Genomic DNA, 16,700 nt, shown 5'->3' on the forward strand with positions numbered 1-16,700 from the left:
CAAACCTCCTGAAGAAGAGCAGTCTTGATGCCACTGTACTGAACAACTAGCGGCCTATTTCAAACTTACTATTTTATAGTAAAGTTATTTAAAAAGTTGTCTACTCAGTAACTTAACTTTTTGAAGCTGAACAGTTGCTTTCATAACTTTCAGTCAGGTTTTCAGCCCCATCACTGCACTGAGACTGCACTCGTAATCGCCTGAACACAGGCTCAGGCAAAGTCTCTATTTCAGTGCAGTTGGATTGAAGTGCTGCTTTTGACACAGTGGACCATTTTGTTACAAAGACTAGAAAACTGAGTCGGACTGTCTGGAACTGTCCTGAAATGGTTCAAGTCATATCTTCATGACAGGAAGTACTTTGTCTCGATTGGTAACTGTACGTCAGAGCAGATGGCTGTGACATTAGGGGTCCCACAGGGAGCCATCTTGGGACCCCTCTTGTTTAATCTCAAAATAATAGCATAGCCTACCATGTTTATGCAGATGACATGCAAATTAACATATCACTTTCACCAGGTGATTATGGACCTGTAGAATGCCTGTGTCTCTGTATTGAGAAAATCAATGATTGGATGTGTCAAAATTTTCTCCAACTCAATAGAGATAAGACCGACATATTGTTTTTGGACAACAGAAAGTAAGACAGAATGTCAGCTCTCACCACGAATCCCTCTCTCTTATAACTAAGAGCCACACAAGAAACTCTGGTGTTATCCTGGACTCAGATTTAAATTTCCACAGCCACATCACATCTGTAATGTCATCTGCCTGCTGCCATTTAAAAACATTGCTAGAGTGAGAGGAGCAATATCAATGCATGACCTTTAAAGGCTTACTCACGCCATTATTTCCAGTAGATTAGATTACTACAATGGTCTGTTTGTAAGACTTTTAAAACATGCGGTTTGGCAACTTCAGCTCATTCAGAATGCTGCTGCTAGAGTCCTGATAAAAACTAGGAAATATGACATTACTGGAGTTCTCTACACTGGTCACCTGTCACTCAGAGAATTGATTTCAAAATCTTGCTGCTTGTGCATAAATCACTCTGTGGCTCAGCGCCCACACATATCTCTGACATGCTTGTGACACATGAACCTTTGAGGACCCTGAGGACATCTGGGGTAGGCCTACTGACCGTCCCAAGAGTCAAAACAAAACATGGCAAAGCAGCATTTTGTTATGCAGCACAAGCCTGGAATAACCTCCCAGATGATGTTAGACAAGCCTCGACTATGACCACTTTAATTCAAAGATAAAAACATTCCTTTTTCACACTGTAATGACTACAATCTTACGTTTAAACTCAGTTTTAAATCATTTTAAATAATCTTTTTATCTTTGCACCTCTTGTCTGCACTTTTGCTATTTAATGATAATTTTTTAACTGTAAATCATCTAGTAATTAAAAAAACAAACAAACAAACAAAAAACATGGCAGACTCCATAAAAGAGGACCCACTTTGTATGTCTATATAAACGGCTCATTTAAAGATAATAAAGACACAACAATTTTTATTTTCAGGCGATTATAGACTAATAAAAAGATAGTTATGAATCTTATATACCATTTCTGCCAATAGATGCCCCTCAACCCTACACACTGGGCCTTTACTTGTATTTTAACTGTGGTTTACACAGTCTTCTGATCCTTACACATTTTCAGTGACACAGTAATAATTTGATAGTTAGTAATTAATCAGCAGTCAACTGTCTAGATCAGTTGTTCTCAAACTTTTTTCAGTACTAACCCCCTTTAAAATATCTTTTCAGCCAAGGCCCCCCTGTGTCATGGTGATGTTTGTTTTGGTGTTTGGTTTTGTGTTTGGGGTTGTTCTGTGTTTTCTTTTTCCCCTCCTTTCTGTTTTTTCTCCCTGGCAGTGTGTGGGCAGCTGAGGGTGTGGCTGTCTGAGCAGGGCCTTCATTACGAGGAACACCTGGTACTCATCAGTAATCACTCCTGCCATAAAAGCCTGGTCAAGACACCACCCCTGTGCCAGATTATCCCATTGCAGTCTGTCCCTGATGATTCCCTTGTTCATCACAGCTTCTTGTGACTTACGTGAGCTTCTTTGAGTTTTTGTTATTTAGAGTATGGACTGACCTGAGTTCTTCCTGTTTATAGTTTTCCAGTGTGCCTCGCCTGCAGTCTCCAGTGCTGCTATTTTTCTGGTGCCACCTCACCTGCAATGCCAGTCAGCCCTCAGCCACCACCTCCAGCCTCTTGCCTTTTTCCTTTGAGACAGTATTCTTTCAATAAAAAGCCCCAGATCTGTCCTTGCCTCTGTCTCTGCAATTTTAGGATCCAAACACCAAAACTTAAAACTTAACACCCTGACCATCACAAAAAATGTTTTGGTAGAAAACAAAAGCATATATATTTCAAATTAGAATCCATCACTAAATTCACAACAAAACAATTTTTTTAAGACTAAGACAGCATTATAGTTGCATTTAACTCCATCATTTTGATAAGTTGCACTAACATTTTTGTGGTATAATTAATTAAGGACTTCAGGTATGCATGACTAGTATCTTTAAATCAACATTTACCAAAGATACCACTTCCCCAGTGGTAAACTGTAAACAGCCAGAAAAAGAGGTGGGTATACTGCATATAGCTGTGTATACCCTCTACACCACCACTCATTTACCCCCTGTGGTGCTCCAAAGCTCCCCAAGGTGTACGTGTATCCCCATTTGCATGGTTCTATAAAGTCAGATCTGAGAAACTAATAATTTTATTACATTTAAACAATCATTAACCATCATTTATAATCTATAAACTTCACCGATAAAGGTTTAAAGTCTCAGTGGCTTCCATAAAGTCGATATTTTCCACAGCAAGAGCGTTCCTGGTTTGGAGCAGGTATGGGGGAGCCCTTCTGTACAGACTTTGCATGTTCTCCCCCGTGATCAGCGTGGGTTTCCTCTGGGTACTCTGGCTTCCTCCCACAGTCCTAAGACATGCAGGTTAGGTTAACTGGTGACTCTAAATTGGCCGTAGGTGTGAATGGTTGTCTGACTCTATGTGTCAGCCCTGTGGTAGTCTGGCAACCTGTACAGGGTGAACCCCGCCTCTCGCCCAGTGTCAGCTGGCATAGGCTCCAGCACCCCTGTGACCCCCAACAGGATGAGCAGTTATGGAAAATGAATGTCAGTGCTCCAAATATTTTTTAAACATGAGAATCTCACAGTAACTTTAGACATGTCTTTATGTGTTCCTCTGAATTAAAAGGTTACAAACCATACTTCCTATCAGTTTTCATTTACTCTATCTTCACAGCTTCCTCATATGATAAGAAAGAAATGGAAGAAAAATGATAAAGCAACAATCATTGTAACCTTTTGTATTTGCATGGTTGGTGGTACTGCTTCTCTTTTAATAACAAGTGCATTCATCCTGGTCTTTGAAGACCTGTGTCATTGCCTCACTGGACTGGATTCAAGTCCAAAGCTTCAGCAGAGAGGTTGTTTCTCAAAACTCAAGCTGCTGGGATGCTGTGCTATTTTAAATGTTAGTATAAGCTAGTAGATCATCAATTAAAATACATCAGTTTTGTATAACTGTGTTCATAGATGTCATCAAAATAAGGTGAAAGTAATAATTGTATTCATTTAGATGGTCTAAAAAACTCAGAAGAAAAGCATAAAACTGAAGCTAAAAATTGAAGGCTTAAATCCCCAGTGTCAAGCCTGCAGCAAACCAGCACCGCAGTGGTCTAATCTGCAAACACTTAAAAGGCTTTGAAATGAGCTCCGTCTGTCAGGAGGGTTATGTAATTTTTGGGAGCTGAACATCTTTCATGATCATTTCAAACTATACCCAGAGCACTATTGAAAAAAGGAGGACATCTTTCACTGTTTCTGGTGGGGGTTTTTAACTTATAATATGGGGTAAAAGACTAAATTTGAGAAAAAAAAAAAAAGTCTGACAGGAAGTCTCACTGTTATAGGCAATTGTGCCCCAGGTGTTTACACATGGACAGACCAGAGCAGCTGCACCCAGCAGGTTTACAGAGAGAGAAAGAGAGAGAGACTCGTACGGGACCTGCTGCTTGTAAAGTAAAGGTAGGAAACATTGAAATATTCTGTGATTTAGGTAAACAAAAGATGTAATTGTGACTTTTGATTGCTAGATTTTTTTTTGCCTAATAATGTTACAATGGTTCAGTCTATACAAAGTCACTGAAAACATCAGCTTAGTTTGTTAAGGTAGTCCCCGTCACCTTATAGAGGAGATAATAGAAATGGGGGAAAAAATAAAACCGATAAAAACAACACGAGTAACAAAAAATACGAGTAAAATCAGTAGTGTTAAGTCGTATTTAAGTTAAACAATTTGTTTTAAAATCTATTTGACTGAGCACAAAAAATACAGTTTTAGGGATGAAAACAAATTGTTATAACTTTAAAATGCTGGTGAGACATTGCTCCATTAAGAGGAAATCTGAAAATGACAAAAATAAAGTAAAGATCACTTCTTTTCCTTGACTTGGAGTCTCAGTTTCCCAGTTTCTGATGTACTCTGCATTGAATGGGATTTAAGATGCACGATTACAATTGATAGATTACAATAGGCTACTCCAAAATGTGAGGCTGGTTACGGACACTGGATGAAATTAAATCGTGGCTCAGTCTGACTGATCCAGGTGGGAAGAACAGCTATCCAATCGTCTCAGTCATTACTAAGCGCAGTCAATGTAGAACTGAATTAAGAATTAAGGAGAATGTAAAGTACAGTATGGTCAGATGGTCTTTTACATGACTGTGGAGTAGAATTTACTGAATCTGGAAGAACAAGCCCAGCCAGCAGTGCTTCAAGATTTTGTTTCAGGAATGATGTCAGAATAGCAAAGCCCTCTACACCGGAGCCTTCAGGGTTTTCCCTGGACTGTCTAACCTTATTTGAAAATTCCGACAATATTTTTTAAAGCCAAAACTGTTGTGCCTTTTATCAGCGACTCCTCTGATTGGATACCAGGCGTGCGCACTTTACGCGCGGCACTCCAGTGTGGAGGCTATGCGGGAGTGACACAAGTAAGTAATAGCGATGAATTGACGTTAGTTAGGCAAACAAACGTATGTTTGTCATTAAGAAGTAAATAGGACTGGACATCGAACCTCAGTATTACCTAATTTTTGAGTGCCGGTGCTTGACAGACCATTTTAGAAAGCAGGAATTCCTGTCTCATCTGCTTTACTTATCCAAATGGGTCTAGGGCAAAATAAAGACTGCCTTAGTTGTATCGAACAGTTCCAACTGATTCCTGAAGACAACTTTAAATATTGTTTTGTTTCCATGTGTAATTTGACCCCTGGCTAGACCCTATTGGGATATTCAGAACTGTAAATGTGTGTCCATGTGGAGAGTTGGGTTGGGTTCGCTATGTCGTGCATGTGAGCACACCTCATTTGGTATTTTTATTTAGCACACATGTAAAAAATCTTCCTGGAAATTATTAAAAAAGAATGATGTAATTGCCAATACCTTACCAGAAGTCAAAGGTTTATCTATTAAAGATGTGCTCCTCCTCAACAGCCTTTCCTTGTTTAAAAATCTGCTTGACTAAACGCAAAAGTAGAATTTCAAAACATTTTCACTTAAACTTTAGAGGGCTGAAAGGTAAACTTTGGTTTTTGAATATCTAAACTCCAACTCCAAAACTCCATCTTTTTTTCCTCTTAAAAATATCTACATGGATACACAAACTTTGCTTTATGATCAGCTTTACATTTCATACTTCAAAAAATCCTCTTTGGTGAAAGAACTGATTTGTCCACAACACGTTTCTTATCTTGTTTCCAGGGACAACAACATGTGGACTGACTAATCTGCCTGGATCCATAACAAGAGGAACTTATCTGCACATCCATAAATATAATATACAGCCATGCTGATGTTTAGAAAATCACAGCATTAAGGAATATCTAGAACATCACCCACCAAAGCATCCATCGGACATTGTTATCTAACTCATAAGTAATTTTAGAGACAAAACAGCTCAGTAGTGCATGTAGCCTACAATAACAATTCAGGTAATGATTTTAGACACAGAGACAGCACATAATAAATCACTGACTATATGAAAGAGCTATAAAGACTAAGTGCAGCTGGACTACATACAGAGCGCACACTGTAAAAGTGTCTTAGTTGAGGTCATCCTCTCAAACAATGAAGCGACTGAAACAAAGATGTCTGCTGCTGCTGAAGCTCACTGCGGTACTGGCATCACTATGGATGATTTCCCTGCTCAGTCACCCCAAACTAGGCTGGCACCCAACCTACATTCTCAGGTACAGCTGGTTGGAGTATGAAGATGCTGATGGCAGTCCAGAGAGCGTGTGCGACTGTTCAGCAATCCTGCAGGGAGACATGGAGGCTGTGGAGCAGGCCAAGTTACTGACCATCACTAAAGACTTCAAGAAGAGTGTTCAGATCCCCGATGAGTATTATATCCATGCAACCAAAGACTGTGGGTGTGTTCCTCTAAAGGTTTCAGCAATTGAATAACTGAAGAATATTTTTTTAATGCATTGGATATGGAAAAAAAAATTGTTCAATGTTGTGTATTTACAGGAATTTCAAGTCAAGCAGGAAATACCTGACTTTTCCGTTAAGCCAGGAAGAAGAGGAATTCCCTTTGGCTTACTCCATGGTTGTGCATCATAAGGTATGCAAAGTCTAAAGCAGTGATTTAATTTTTAAACAATCAGTGATTAAAGGGTCACTCCACTGATTTAAGATATGGAGTTCAGTTTACCTCTTGCAAGGAATCTAATATTTTTGGAACCTGCCCCATACTAAGGACAAGGCATGTCACGATACCAGACATGCATTTCAGTCAGGAGAGACAGAAGAATGAAGTTAAGATAATATTTAATACAGAATATGAGTGTACAGATTAACAGATGATTCTTTGGCGCTTGGACACCAGAGGGAAATATTTTGTGATCTAGGGGCATCTGAGTGGCAGCAAGACGGATGAATCAATTAAGACTAGGAGGTGGGGGCATACTAGAACACATGCAAGCATATATACTGTCCCATCAGGTCCAGAAGAATTGCATACCTGGTACCTATGGTACTGCAGAAAAACAAGTACCATCGCATTTTTACAACTTTGGCATCAACTTGGTACTGAAATACCAGTTCTTGTAACATCCCTACTAGACATGAGAAACTGTTATAATATTTTGGCCTCTGCTACGCTTGACCATTTCTTTAAATCTGTCTCTTTTGAGTCTCCCTGTTTTATAGAATAGCAATACTAAATTGCTGGAGTGCCCGTTTAAATTGTCCCAAAAATAGGCAAAATACATGTAACAATGAGTCTATGAAACATACACGTACACTTAATGTTTTTTTTTCTTCATGTACTCTAGGTGCAGAACTTTGAGCGACTGCTGCGAGCCATCTACGCCCCTCAAAATATCTACTGCGTCCACATGGATAATAAATCAGAGCCTTCGGTTGTCTCTGCCATCAGAGGCATTACTTCCTGCTTCCCCAATGTCTTCATGGTCAGCCAGGCTGTGAGTGTAGTCTATGCTGCCTGGCCACGAGTGCAGGCTGATCTCAACTGTATGGCTGACCTCTATAACTCCTCAACCAGATGGAAGTACTTCATCAACCTTTGTGGCCAAGATTTTCCACTGAAAACCAACTTGGAGATAGTACGGGCGCTGCGTTCACTGAAGGGCAGTAACAGCTTGGAGTCTGAAAAAATGCCTCCAGAAAAGAAGTGGAGGGTGTCCAATGCTCACCAGATAGTTGATGGACAAATCCAGGTAATTCTTTTGTAGATTTTTATGATCTGTCACCTGGCTATATTGATATTTTGAACTGTGACTTTATGGTTGTAACTTTTTGTTTAGATTGACTTTAACGACCATCACCATCATATTAATTCACTATTTCAACCGTCTCAGGCAGCAGGAAGGACAAAGATGCCACCCCCCTTCAACCTGCCCATTGTGTCAGGAAATGCCTACATTGTGGTTAACCGAGGCTACATCCGAAGCGTACTGGAGGACAACCGAATACAAGCACTGATCGAGTGGGCCAAAGACACCTACAGTCCTGATGAGTTTCTCTGGGCAACCATTCAACGAATGCCTGGTGTTCCTGGATCACTGTGGCCCAACCCCAAATATGACATGACAGACGTCAACGCAATTGCACGGCTGGTGAAGTGGCAGTGGCATGAGGGTCCACTGGGTTCACTGCAGGCTGTGTATCCAGAATGTCACGGCACACATGTGCGGGCAATTTGTGTGTATGGTGCTGGAGACCTGCAGTGGATGCTTAATCAGCATCACCTCTTTGCCAATAAGTTTGACACAGACATAGATCCCATTGCTATCTACTGCTTGGAGAAGTATCTGAGACAGAAGGCACTCGCTGAGTTACATTAGGTGTGCTGGTCATTCCTCTGGCAACAAAGAATGACTCAAAGCCAAATTTGACTGTCTTACAACTATGAGAGCTATTGGAACCATCTTTTGCTACAGGTAATTAAACGATGTTTATATTTAAAATTGTTTACATTTGCAATATGTCTTTATGTAGGAATGACTTCCAAACAACAATGTTGTATGGCAAAAACTGCTCCTCACTTACAGTCACCATGCAGCGTGACAGAGCCTGAGCCAGGCTAGGACTGGCCATCTGGCAATTCTGGCAAATGCCAGATGGGCCGGCCCACCTTGCAGGCGGAAAGGCCCCCACCTGTCATGCTGGGAAAAAAACACGGAAGGAATAAAAAAGAAAGACCTGCTGATGCTGCAAAGTGTTTCTAAGATTAGCAGCAGTGATAACAATAATAACAGTATGCCAGCAGCACTGAGTTAAGAGGAGGAAAGAGTAACATGGACAGATGAGCAGCAGTAAATTGCTAACACTGGAGTAACATTACAGGCCAGTAGCGAGTGTCTGTCCACTGTCCAAAGTTTTAAGCTGATATAAACACAAATTGCTGCTGCAAAAAGATTCTAGCAGTTGACCCTGTGCTTTTATATGGTATTAATCTGTATTAATTTTGACATTACATATATAGGTGTCACTGTGATTCAGTGTTATAAAACAAAAAAGTCTGTGCAGACAGGGTACTTTTGATTATTATGCAATGAGCAATGTGTTTATTGTGGTGTATAGTATTCTTTTTGTAAAGACTGTTGAGGAGGAACACATCTTAAATGACGTAAAACATTGGACATATTTTACAACAAATGAATACCTTGCAAGCGACAAACAAATGTATACAAATGTAAGAAAAGGCAAATAAAGGTACATATCTCAATCTGAACAGTAGGCACTATCTCAGCCCCGTCACCAGAATAAAATGTTGGTATTATACATTTCTGCAAACTACAGAGACATTACATTTGTACATTTCATAAATATATCAACATTTCAATAGAGATGTAATTTAGATAACATGTAAATGAGTGGCTTGCAGTGACCAAACCGGGTATTTTAAGCTGAAACACAATGTTTTCCAAACCTGAACCAGGTGTTTTTTGAGCCTAACCTAATCACACCTAACCAGAACATTGTCACAACATAGAATTTAATACTTAAAATGTAAATACACACATATGAAACATACAAATATAATGTATCTGTGGTATGTAGAAATGTACAAAATGTACGATGCCAACACTGATTCTGGCGATTGGGTTGCACTCCCCATACTTTACCTCTTTAACCATCATTCAACATTTAGAATTTCCTCATCACTCCCAACAATCTCTCTCTCTCTCTCTCACACACACTCTCACACACACACACACACACACACACGCATACGCACAAGATAAACCATGGCTAAAATTACAGTTATGCTTCGGGTGAGTTATCATATCAGAGTCATCTCAAACTGTCGCAACTGAAAGCATGCAACACATTACTGCAGCTACTCATCACTACGCTGGCCCTCAAAACTTAACACATCACAACTTAAGAACACAAATACAGAAATGGTAAAACACAATCAAGGACAGAAAACGTTGCTGAAATTTGCAGCGTGTTTCTGTATTCGCTTGTGTTTTCTCAGCTTGCTGCTCATACGCTGTCAAATTCATGCTGTTCTCTTCAGCTGAAAGTGTGCTGAGCTCTCAGGGCCGTTGTAGATAACTGCTGTTTTGCTACCTTTATGCTATGATGTTGCAAGTTTTTCTCACAGTGACACACAGTATTATTAGATGAAAGCCTTTTAAAGATTGTATGAGGTGTTGAGTGAGATGGTGACATCATGTAAAAACCCACTGTGACAGGAGCCACCTCCGCCATCTGTAACTATTCAAAAACCTCGGCTCAGCCATTCTGTTTCATGCCATTAAAACTGAACACACAGGTACAGTACAAAGATTTTGTCGTGTGAATCATATTATTGTAAACTGTTGACTACCTAAAATTACAGTCTAAATAGAGTGTCCCTTAACATTACAGACTATTGACAGAGCTACATTACAGTCACATCCCAATTACCAAGGCAACACAAATGTTTATGTGCGAGCAGATGGGCTGTAATACACTTTATGTTTGCATGTGTTTGGTTATTAGCTGTAAGTGTCATGAGCCTCGCCACAGCTTCAGAGAATCCCTACTTTTCATTATGAAGATGGGCTACAAAAGGTACAGGTGACAGCTGACAGGACAGATTAATACATGAATGTGACAAAGCCGGTTAGTAATTCCTCCACAGTGAATCACATGGGAATCAAAGTATTGTTCAAATTAAAGATTAAGTCAAAGAAAACAATCGCTACAGTATGGGGGAGACAATCAAGTGCTGTGTAAGGTACAGTAATACAGGATAAAGCATCTTCCCTTCGGCACAGTGACAGTCTCTGTACTGTAAATACAGTATTATGTTCAGCACCCTCAGGTTAGTATTTTCCTCAATGAACAAGCAACTGCCTGATGTTTTGTACCACAGCATCTTCCTTTCTAACCCGTTGCTAGTTGTTGGTGTAACAACTACGTGCCATACACATCATGCTGCAGGCTGGCTTATATTCAGATATGCTGTGGTAGAGCACAGCATAATGCAGGGAGAAGGTAGGTAGCAGCCAGGTATCTTGAAACTGTCAGACAAAGGAGCTCCCCTTCCTGTCGGCTCTGAGAGGGAGAGAAGATGAGGAAGAATTGTAGTACATCTTTGTCAGTGAGGCATTAGAATTAAACATTTACAGCAGAGGGACTGCCAATAAAAACAGTGGTCAGATCATGAACTACATACCTCTGCAAGCAATCCAGAAAAAATGGGGACTTTCTGCAAACCACTGACAAGTTACATTTGTACATTATAAAGTAGTGCAGTGTTTCCCAACTGGTGGGTCACGGTCCAAAAGTGGGTTGCGGGGCCATTCTGAATGGACCGCAAGTGACTCGCAAACGTGTCAAGTTTGTAAAAAAATAATTTCATTTTTAAGCACAGTGAATTTCTAGCACAGAGCTTTATGTTAAAGTCCTGTTTCCTGCTGTAGATGGAGTGACTCCATGGCCAACTATTACACAGAGAAAGCAAACTAGCTCGACGACATGGCCAAACACAAGTATGATGCTGAATATTTTAAACTGTGTGGACCTCAAACCAATGACTAAGGAGAAATCTGGACCCCGTGGCTGGACCAGGTGGGAACCACTGATGTAGTGGATATATTAAAAATTTACATTTAAACAACACTGTTGTTAACGTGGTTAGGTTTGGCACAAAAATCACTTGGTAATGGTTATGAGAAGATAATGTTTTGGCTTAAATACCCAGTTTTGGGGGCACAATCCACGCTGGAAAAGCAGGGATGTCTCAGTAAAAAAACATTTTTCGTGGCGCTCTATCTTTGGTGGAAAAACAGCAACAGGTCGCTACAAAACACCCATGTTTGCTGGCTAAAAGCTGCTGGAAACTCAGTGATGACTAAAGAACAGTTGGTTTTGTTGTTAGTTAGTTGTTAGTCTCTAACAGTGGTTTGAAGCAGTCTGCAGTATGGCAGGGGTATGGTCTGAGACTCTCTCAATCATCCACCTCTAACACACAGTATAACAACAAAGTCAGCTTATATACTTACAACGTCACTTTAGAAACACTGCTATGATACCAATGAAATGTGCAAATGTAACACATTCATGGTTTGCAGAAACTGACATTGCCAACATTTTCTGCTGGCAACTGTGCTGCTATAAAAGCTAAACTAGGACTGTTGCAAAGGCACATATTTTATGACTGTAACTGAAATTGGACATTAGATATGCATACTGACATTCTAACTACACGGATAGTATGTTTTTCTGTTAACTACAACAGTGTAAATCAGCATTTGATCAGCACTTACTAGATGTATAGTATGTATTCACTTTGGCATTTTTAAAGATGGTTTACTCTGGCTGATGAGTTATCTCTGCAGCAGGTTGGATACATGATTATGTCTTCATTCTACTGTCTCCATCAATTATTTTTTATTCCTTGTTCGTAAAAACAGATTTATTCACTGCAGCAGGCACCATGGCTTCGTAATAGTTGTTGTTACCTGAGCCCAGCATTTAATTACTACCACAGTCTTTGTTGGTCATGGAAACATTGTCACAAGCATTGTCTCCAATGAAATGCTAGGCAGGCAGACCAGCATGAAAGAGTTCAGTCAGTCAGTCAGAACTGTTTGTTTCACTGCAAGTAAATGAGCAGTGAAATATCTAAAGTTGAATCCGTTGATGTAATGTAAAATATACAGTAAGCATGAGAAGATTTTCTATTGTGTTTCTCTCACAAATCAGTGCCTGTATGTCTCATCCATGTCTTGGCTAATCAGAGCTTTATAAGCGACACCTAGGCAAGTTTAGAAGCAGTTAGCTGACTACATATAAGGCTAGTCTGGTTATTCTGTGATCAAAAGATGCAGAGCTAAAAAGAGACACACAGTTCACAGGGACTGTAACATGGCACAATACCAAGTTATATTAATACTAAAAAATCTGGCATGTGTAAACTCGCTCTATTTGGGCATTTCTTTCCCGTTCATCACAATATTCAGAAATCATTCTCTCTCTCGCTGACAGAGAAGAACGGCCCACTACTTACTTAGCTGCTGCGTCTTGCAGTTCTGTATCCAGTCTGGTTTAGCATTGGGTTGGAAGGCAGAGAGAGCATAGGTTAGCGAGGGAGGTTAATAAGCGACGGGTGGGGACCATATAGTCAGTACACATGCAGTTGCTGGGGATTAGTAGCCTGTATCCACACTGCCACAGGAAGGTGAGTGGAAGGAAAGGAAATCAAGCATCAGTGTTCTAAGGTGGGAGTTTTTCAGGATCAAAGGAGTGAGCCACAGATGCACTGCGATGCACAGGGAGCAAAAGTTCTCCAACAATAAACCAGTCAACAGAGCCATCATTTTACCCTCACACACTTTAAACACTTTTTTACAAGCACTGGGTCAAAAGGTCAGTCTCTAGTTTTCAGACTCAAGACATGAACCCTTAGAGCAATCATAAAAGTAATCATAAAAATCATACAACATAAAATGGCATAATATTTCAATGGTATTTTCTCTTCCACAGAAAATTTCCTCACCAGAGAAAAGCAACAGTATTGGTTATTTGTTCAAATGTTTATATTTCTCGCTCTTTCTCACTCACATCCTCTACCTGGGCTTCTGCAAGTGTAGCCTGTGGTGTAATTTAAGGTATGCGTGACAACCTACATCATCACGCATCACAACTCAAGGGTCACATGGCTTGTGTGTCCAGGCATAGCTTGTCATGGTTAAGTCAAAGATACTCTATAACAGAAGATAAAACATTAAAAGCTGTGCCAATGGTATGAAATAGTTCGGTTACGGTCTCCTAAGTGGGCGTGGTTGTCTCTCCCTGCATGCCCCCACCTCGTTTGGAAGTGACGCAAACATTGTGCGGATGGATGAAATCAGATTCAAAACAATACAACACTATGTACAGTACAAATTTAATGTCCGTTTGTTATTTTGCTGCTCGTTTTTATCTGCTAGGGTGTAAGATCACGTCAGTTGTTGCCATCTCACCAGAAAAAAGTCATTTCCATGTCATAATGTCTAGAAGGGTTGGGGCTTATGAAAAATGGGTCCAGTATTTTTTTTTCAGTGGCTATGGAGTGAAGGAAACGGTAATATTCTGCGCTCATGTTCATTTTTCCCATTGGAATGAATGGACTCAGGACCACTGCTAGTTGCCTAAAGGGGCCTGGCAGAGGTGAAACCCATGAGACACAGATACAGGAAATGGATCTAAAGTGGGCCGTCTCAGTTTGTCAACGGTCTCCAGTTAAGTTAGCCTACTGCTTAATGTTGTTGTGTGAAGCTGGTGCTGAATATAGTCCTCAACATACTTGCAAGAGTTGTCTTTTAAATAATATGACAACCCACATGTTCTATTTTAAAACTATTTTGTTTACCGACCCTGTCACAGGCCCTTGCCCAGCCCGGTTCACCAGGAATCTTCCCGCTGAGCCTATTTCCCACTCTCTCCTGAATGAACAGTGATATTAACCAATTTACAGGAACAGCCACATCACTGAATGAGACAAGTAAGAAAATCAATATCTGGCTCATTTCATCTTAGACAGGGAGACAGCCAAAGGTCAGTCAAAGGTTAGTCCCAGCATGAGGAAATTCAAGACAGCGTTGAAGGATTTTTCAGGGAGACTTACACACAACCAACTGATCAACACAGGCAGGTTAGGTGATTTACCTCATGCATGCAAATTTGTGTAAACCCCTCTCCTCGTCATACCTTGGGGCAAAGTGAGAGATTTTTTTAGTCCACAAGCATCCGCTGTAAACAAACAATGCTACTGTCTAAGACAGACTTGACAAACAAGTTTTAGTTGGCAATTAGTTGGTAATTTTAAACTGGTAAAGCTGGAATGGAGGAGGAGAGGCAAAGCAGTTCATTTGTTCACATGGTCCCTCTGTACAGACTATGATGACAGGCTGTCACCAAAAACAGATAAAAAGGACATGGTCTTCTGGTGGACTGCCATTAAGTGGTGTTGTAAGCTTTCAAAATAATCAGATATTTTCACACAAGGGGAAAAGGTGTTGTTGTTTTCACCTTATGTTTCCACATGTGACCAGTAGATTCATATGGTATACAAAAATACAGGTTGACTCACTTTACAATGCTGGGTGGAATGTGGACGTACTCCATTGGGATGATTTCTCCAAGCTCCTGCAGACTGTTCACATACTTGATCTTACTGCTAAACTTGGAGCTGTAGAAAACAGAAATCATAAAGGTCTGTCTCAGTAACGTGCGTGACAGTTGGCTCCTGAATTTCCAGTGTAATCAAACTCTCATCTTGGACACAGTTAAGGTCACAATGGGTGTTCGACTTGTGGTGGTGTTAAGTGATAATAGATCCTGAATTGTGTATCCTGTACCCTGGGAACTGTGATACTGTTGTGGAATTACTTTAGATCATGTACTGGTGGTGTGGCTATAGATACTGGTAAAGTTAAGAGTGCAATGTGTGAATTTTCTGTAATTAAAACCTGCAATGTGCATCCTGTCCTGTATTGCTCTGCAGTTGAGATTGTTCTCTGAATGTGAAGTTACAAACCTTATGAAAGGTCTGGTGATTCCAAGCAAAGTCCGTATGAACCAGGAAGGATGGACAATGATGAACATCTTAAGGTTTTTCTTCAGTCTGTGGGACGAGAGAAAAAGTGGTATAAACAGATTAGTAGAAGCTACATTAAAAACTATAACTTACTTACTTATTCAGAAAGACATACTATACATTCATTCATTTTTCATAACCGCTTATCCTGTTGGGGGTCGCAGTGTGCTGGAGCCTATCCCAGCTGACACTGGGCAAGAGGCAGGGTACACCCTGGACAGGTCACCAGACTATCACAGGGCTGATACATAGAGTCAGACAACCATTCACACTCACATTCACACCTACGGACAATTTAGAGTCACCCGTTAACCTGCATGTCTTTGGACTGTGGGAGGAAACTGGAGTACCAGGAGAAAACCCTCCTCACAGAAGGGCTCCCACATCCTAGGTTCAAACCAGGAAAAAACGTCACACCTGTTCCACCCATGGTCACCTCTTTCCTGCTTGATTTGACACACACCTAATTTTGAGGCTGTTACTACCTCTGTTCCTGGATCAGACGCGAGACAACTCTGCCCCCCCCCTTTCCACAATTGCACCTTATATACTGAACTACGAGGTGGCATAACGGCGCAACATTCCTGCCTTGAACAGGCAGTGTAAAAGTGATGGAAGTGATAAAAGGATGACTGTTGAGTCTCATTTCCAGGTTGATAAATACAGATCCTCTCAGTAAAGTCCAACAGCCAACCTAAGCATCGGTATTTAAGACCTAGGAGTGAGACTGCCAACAATTATCATTCTCCAGAATTGCATACTGTACCTTTAACCATTCCTGCTGGCAGATATAAAGCACATGGTATTTCAGAGTGAAGTTGTTAAGCTTTTGAAGATAAAAATAGCATGAGTAATATTTGAAGATTAACAAAGTACCATGGCCATGGTGTGTACTTTCTGTTAACAATCCCATAGTGAAATGTGTTGCATTTTATAGATGTGTCAAATCTGTCAGAGTTGACTCAGAATGACTTGGAAGTGTCATGCAGAGATGTAATTTTACTGCTCACTGTGGAGTGAACAACTGTCTCTGGACTTTAATAA

The 16,700-nt window shown here is 40.4% G+C and overlaps 2 protein-coding genes across 5 annotated transcripts in view; one reads left to right on the forward strand and one right to left on the reverse strand.

The window, feature by feature from the left end:
• The first annotated feature begins 5,392 nt into the window (after positions 1-5,392).
• Positions 5,393-8,488, forward strand: LOC125889659 (beta-1,3-galactosyl-O-glycosyl-glycoprotein beta-1,6-N-acetylglucosaminyltransferase-like). The gene is given in 5 exon segments (XM_049577704.1): positions 5,393-5,403; positions 6,097-6,483; positions 6,584-6,677; positions 7,390-7,794; positions 7,936-8,488. Coding segments are annotated over 5 exon segments (1,383 nt in total). The 3' UTR covers positions 8,422-8,488.
• Positions 8,489-8,525: 37 nt separating this feature from the next.
• Positions 8,526-16,700, reverse strand: part of LOC125890558 (uncharacterized) — a 53,984-nt gene continuing 45,809 nt past the window's right edge. For 2 of the 4 annotated variants that reach the window (XM_049579253.1, XM_049579252.1), the window contains exons 16-20: positions 15,597-15,683; positions 15,150-15,248; positions 14,726-14,767; positions 13,086-13,118; positions 8,526-11,128 (exon numbers count right to left, since the gene is read on the reverse strand). In XM_049579253.1, coding sequence (XP_049435210.1) covers positions 11,098-11,128; positions 13,086-13,118; positions 14,726-14,767; positions 15,150-15,248; positions 15,597-15,683 — 292 coding nt within the window. In that variant the 3' untranslated portion in view covers positions 8,526-11,097. The remainder of the gene's footprint in view (positions 11,129-13,085; positions 13,119-14,725; positions 14,768-15,149; positions 15,249-15,596; positions 15,684-16,700) is intronic. The other 2 variants (XM_049579255.1, XM_049579256.1) reach the window with 2 other exon arrangements.

Source organism: Epinephelus fuscoguttatus, linkage group LG6 (assembly GCF_011397635.1).
Source record: "Epinephelus fuscoguttatus linkage group LG6, E.fuscoguttatus.final_Chr_v1".
NCBI lineage: Eukaryota > Metazoa > Chordata > Actinopteri > Perciformes > Serranidae > Epinephelus > Epinephelus fuscoguttatus.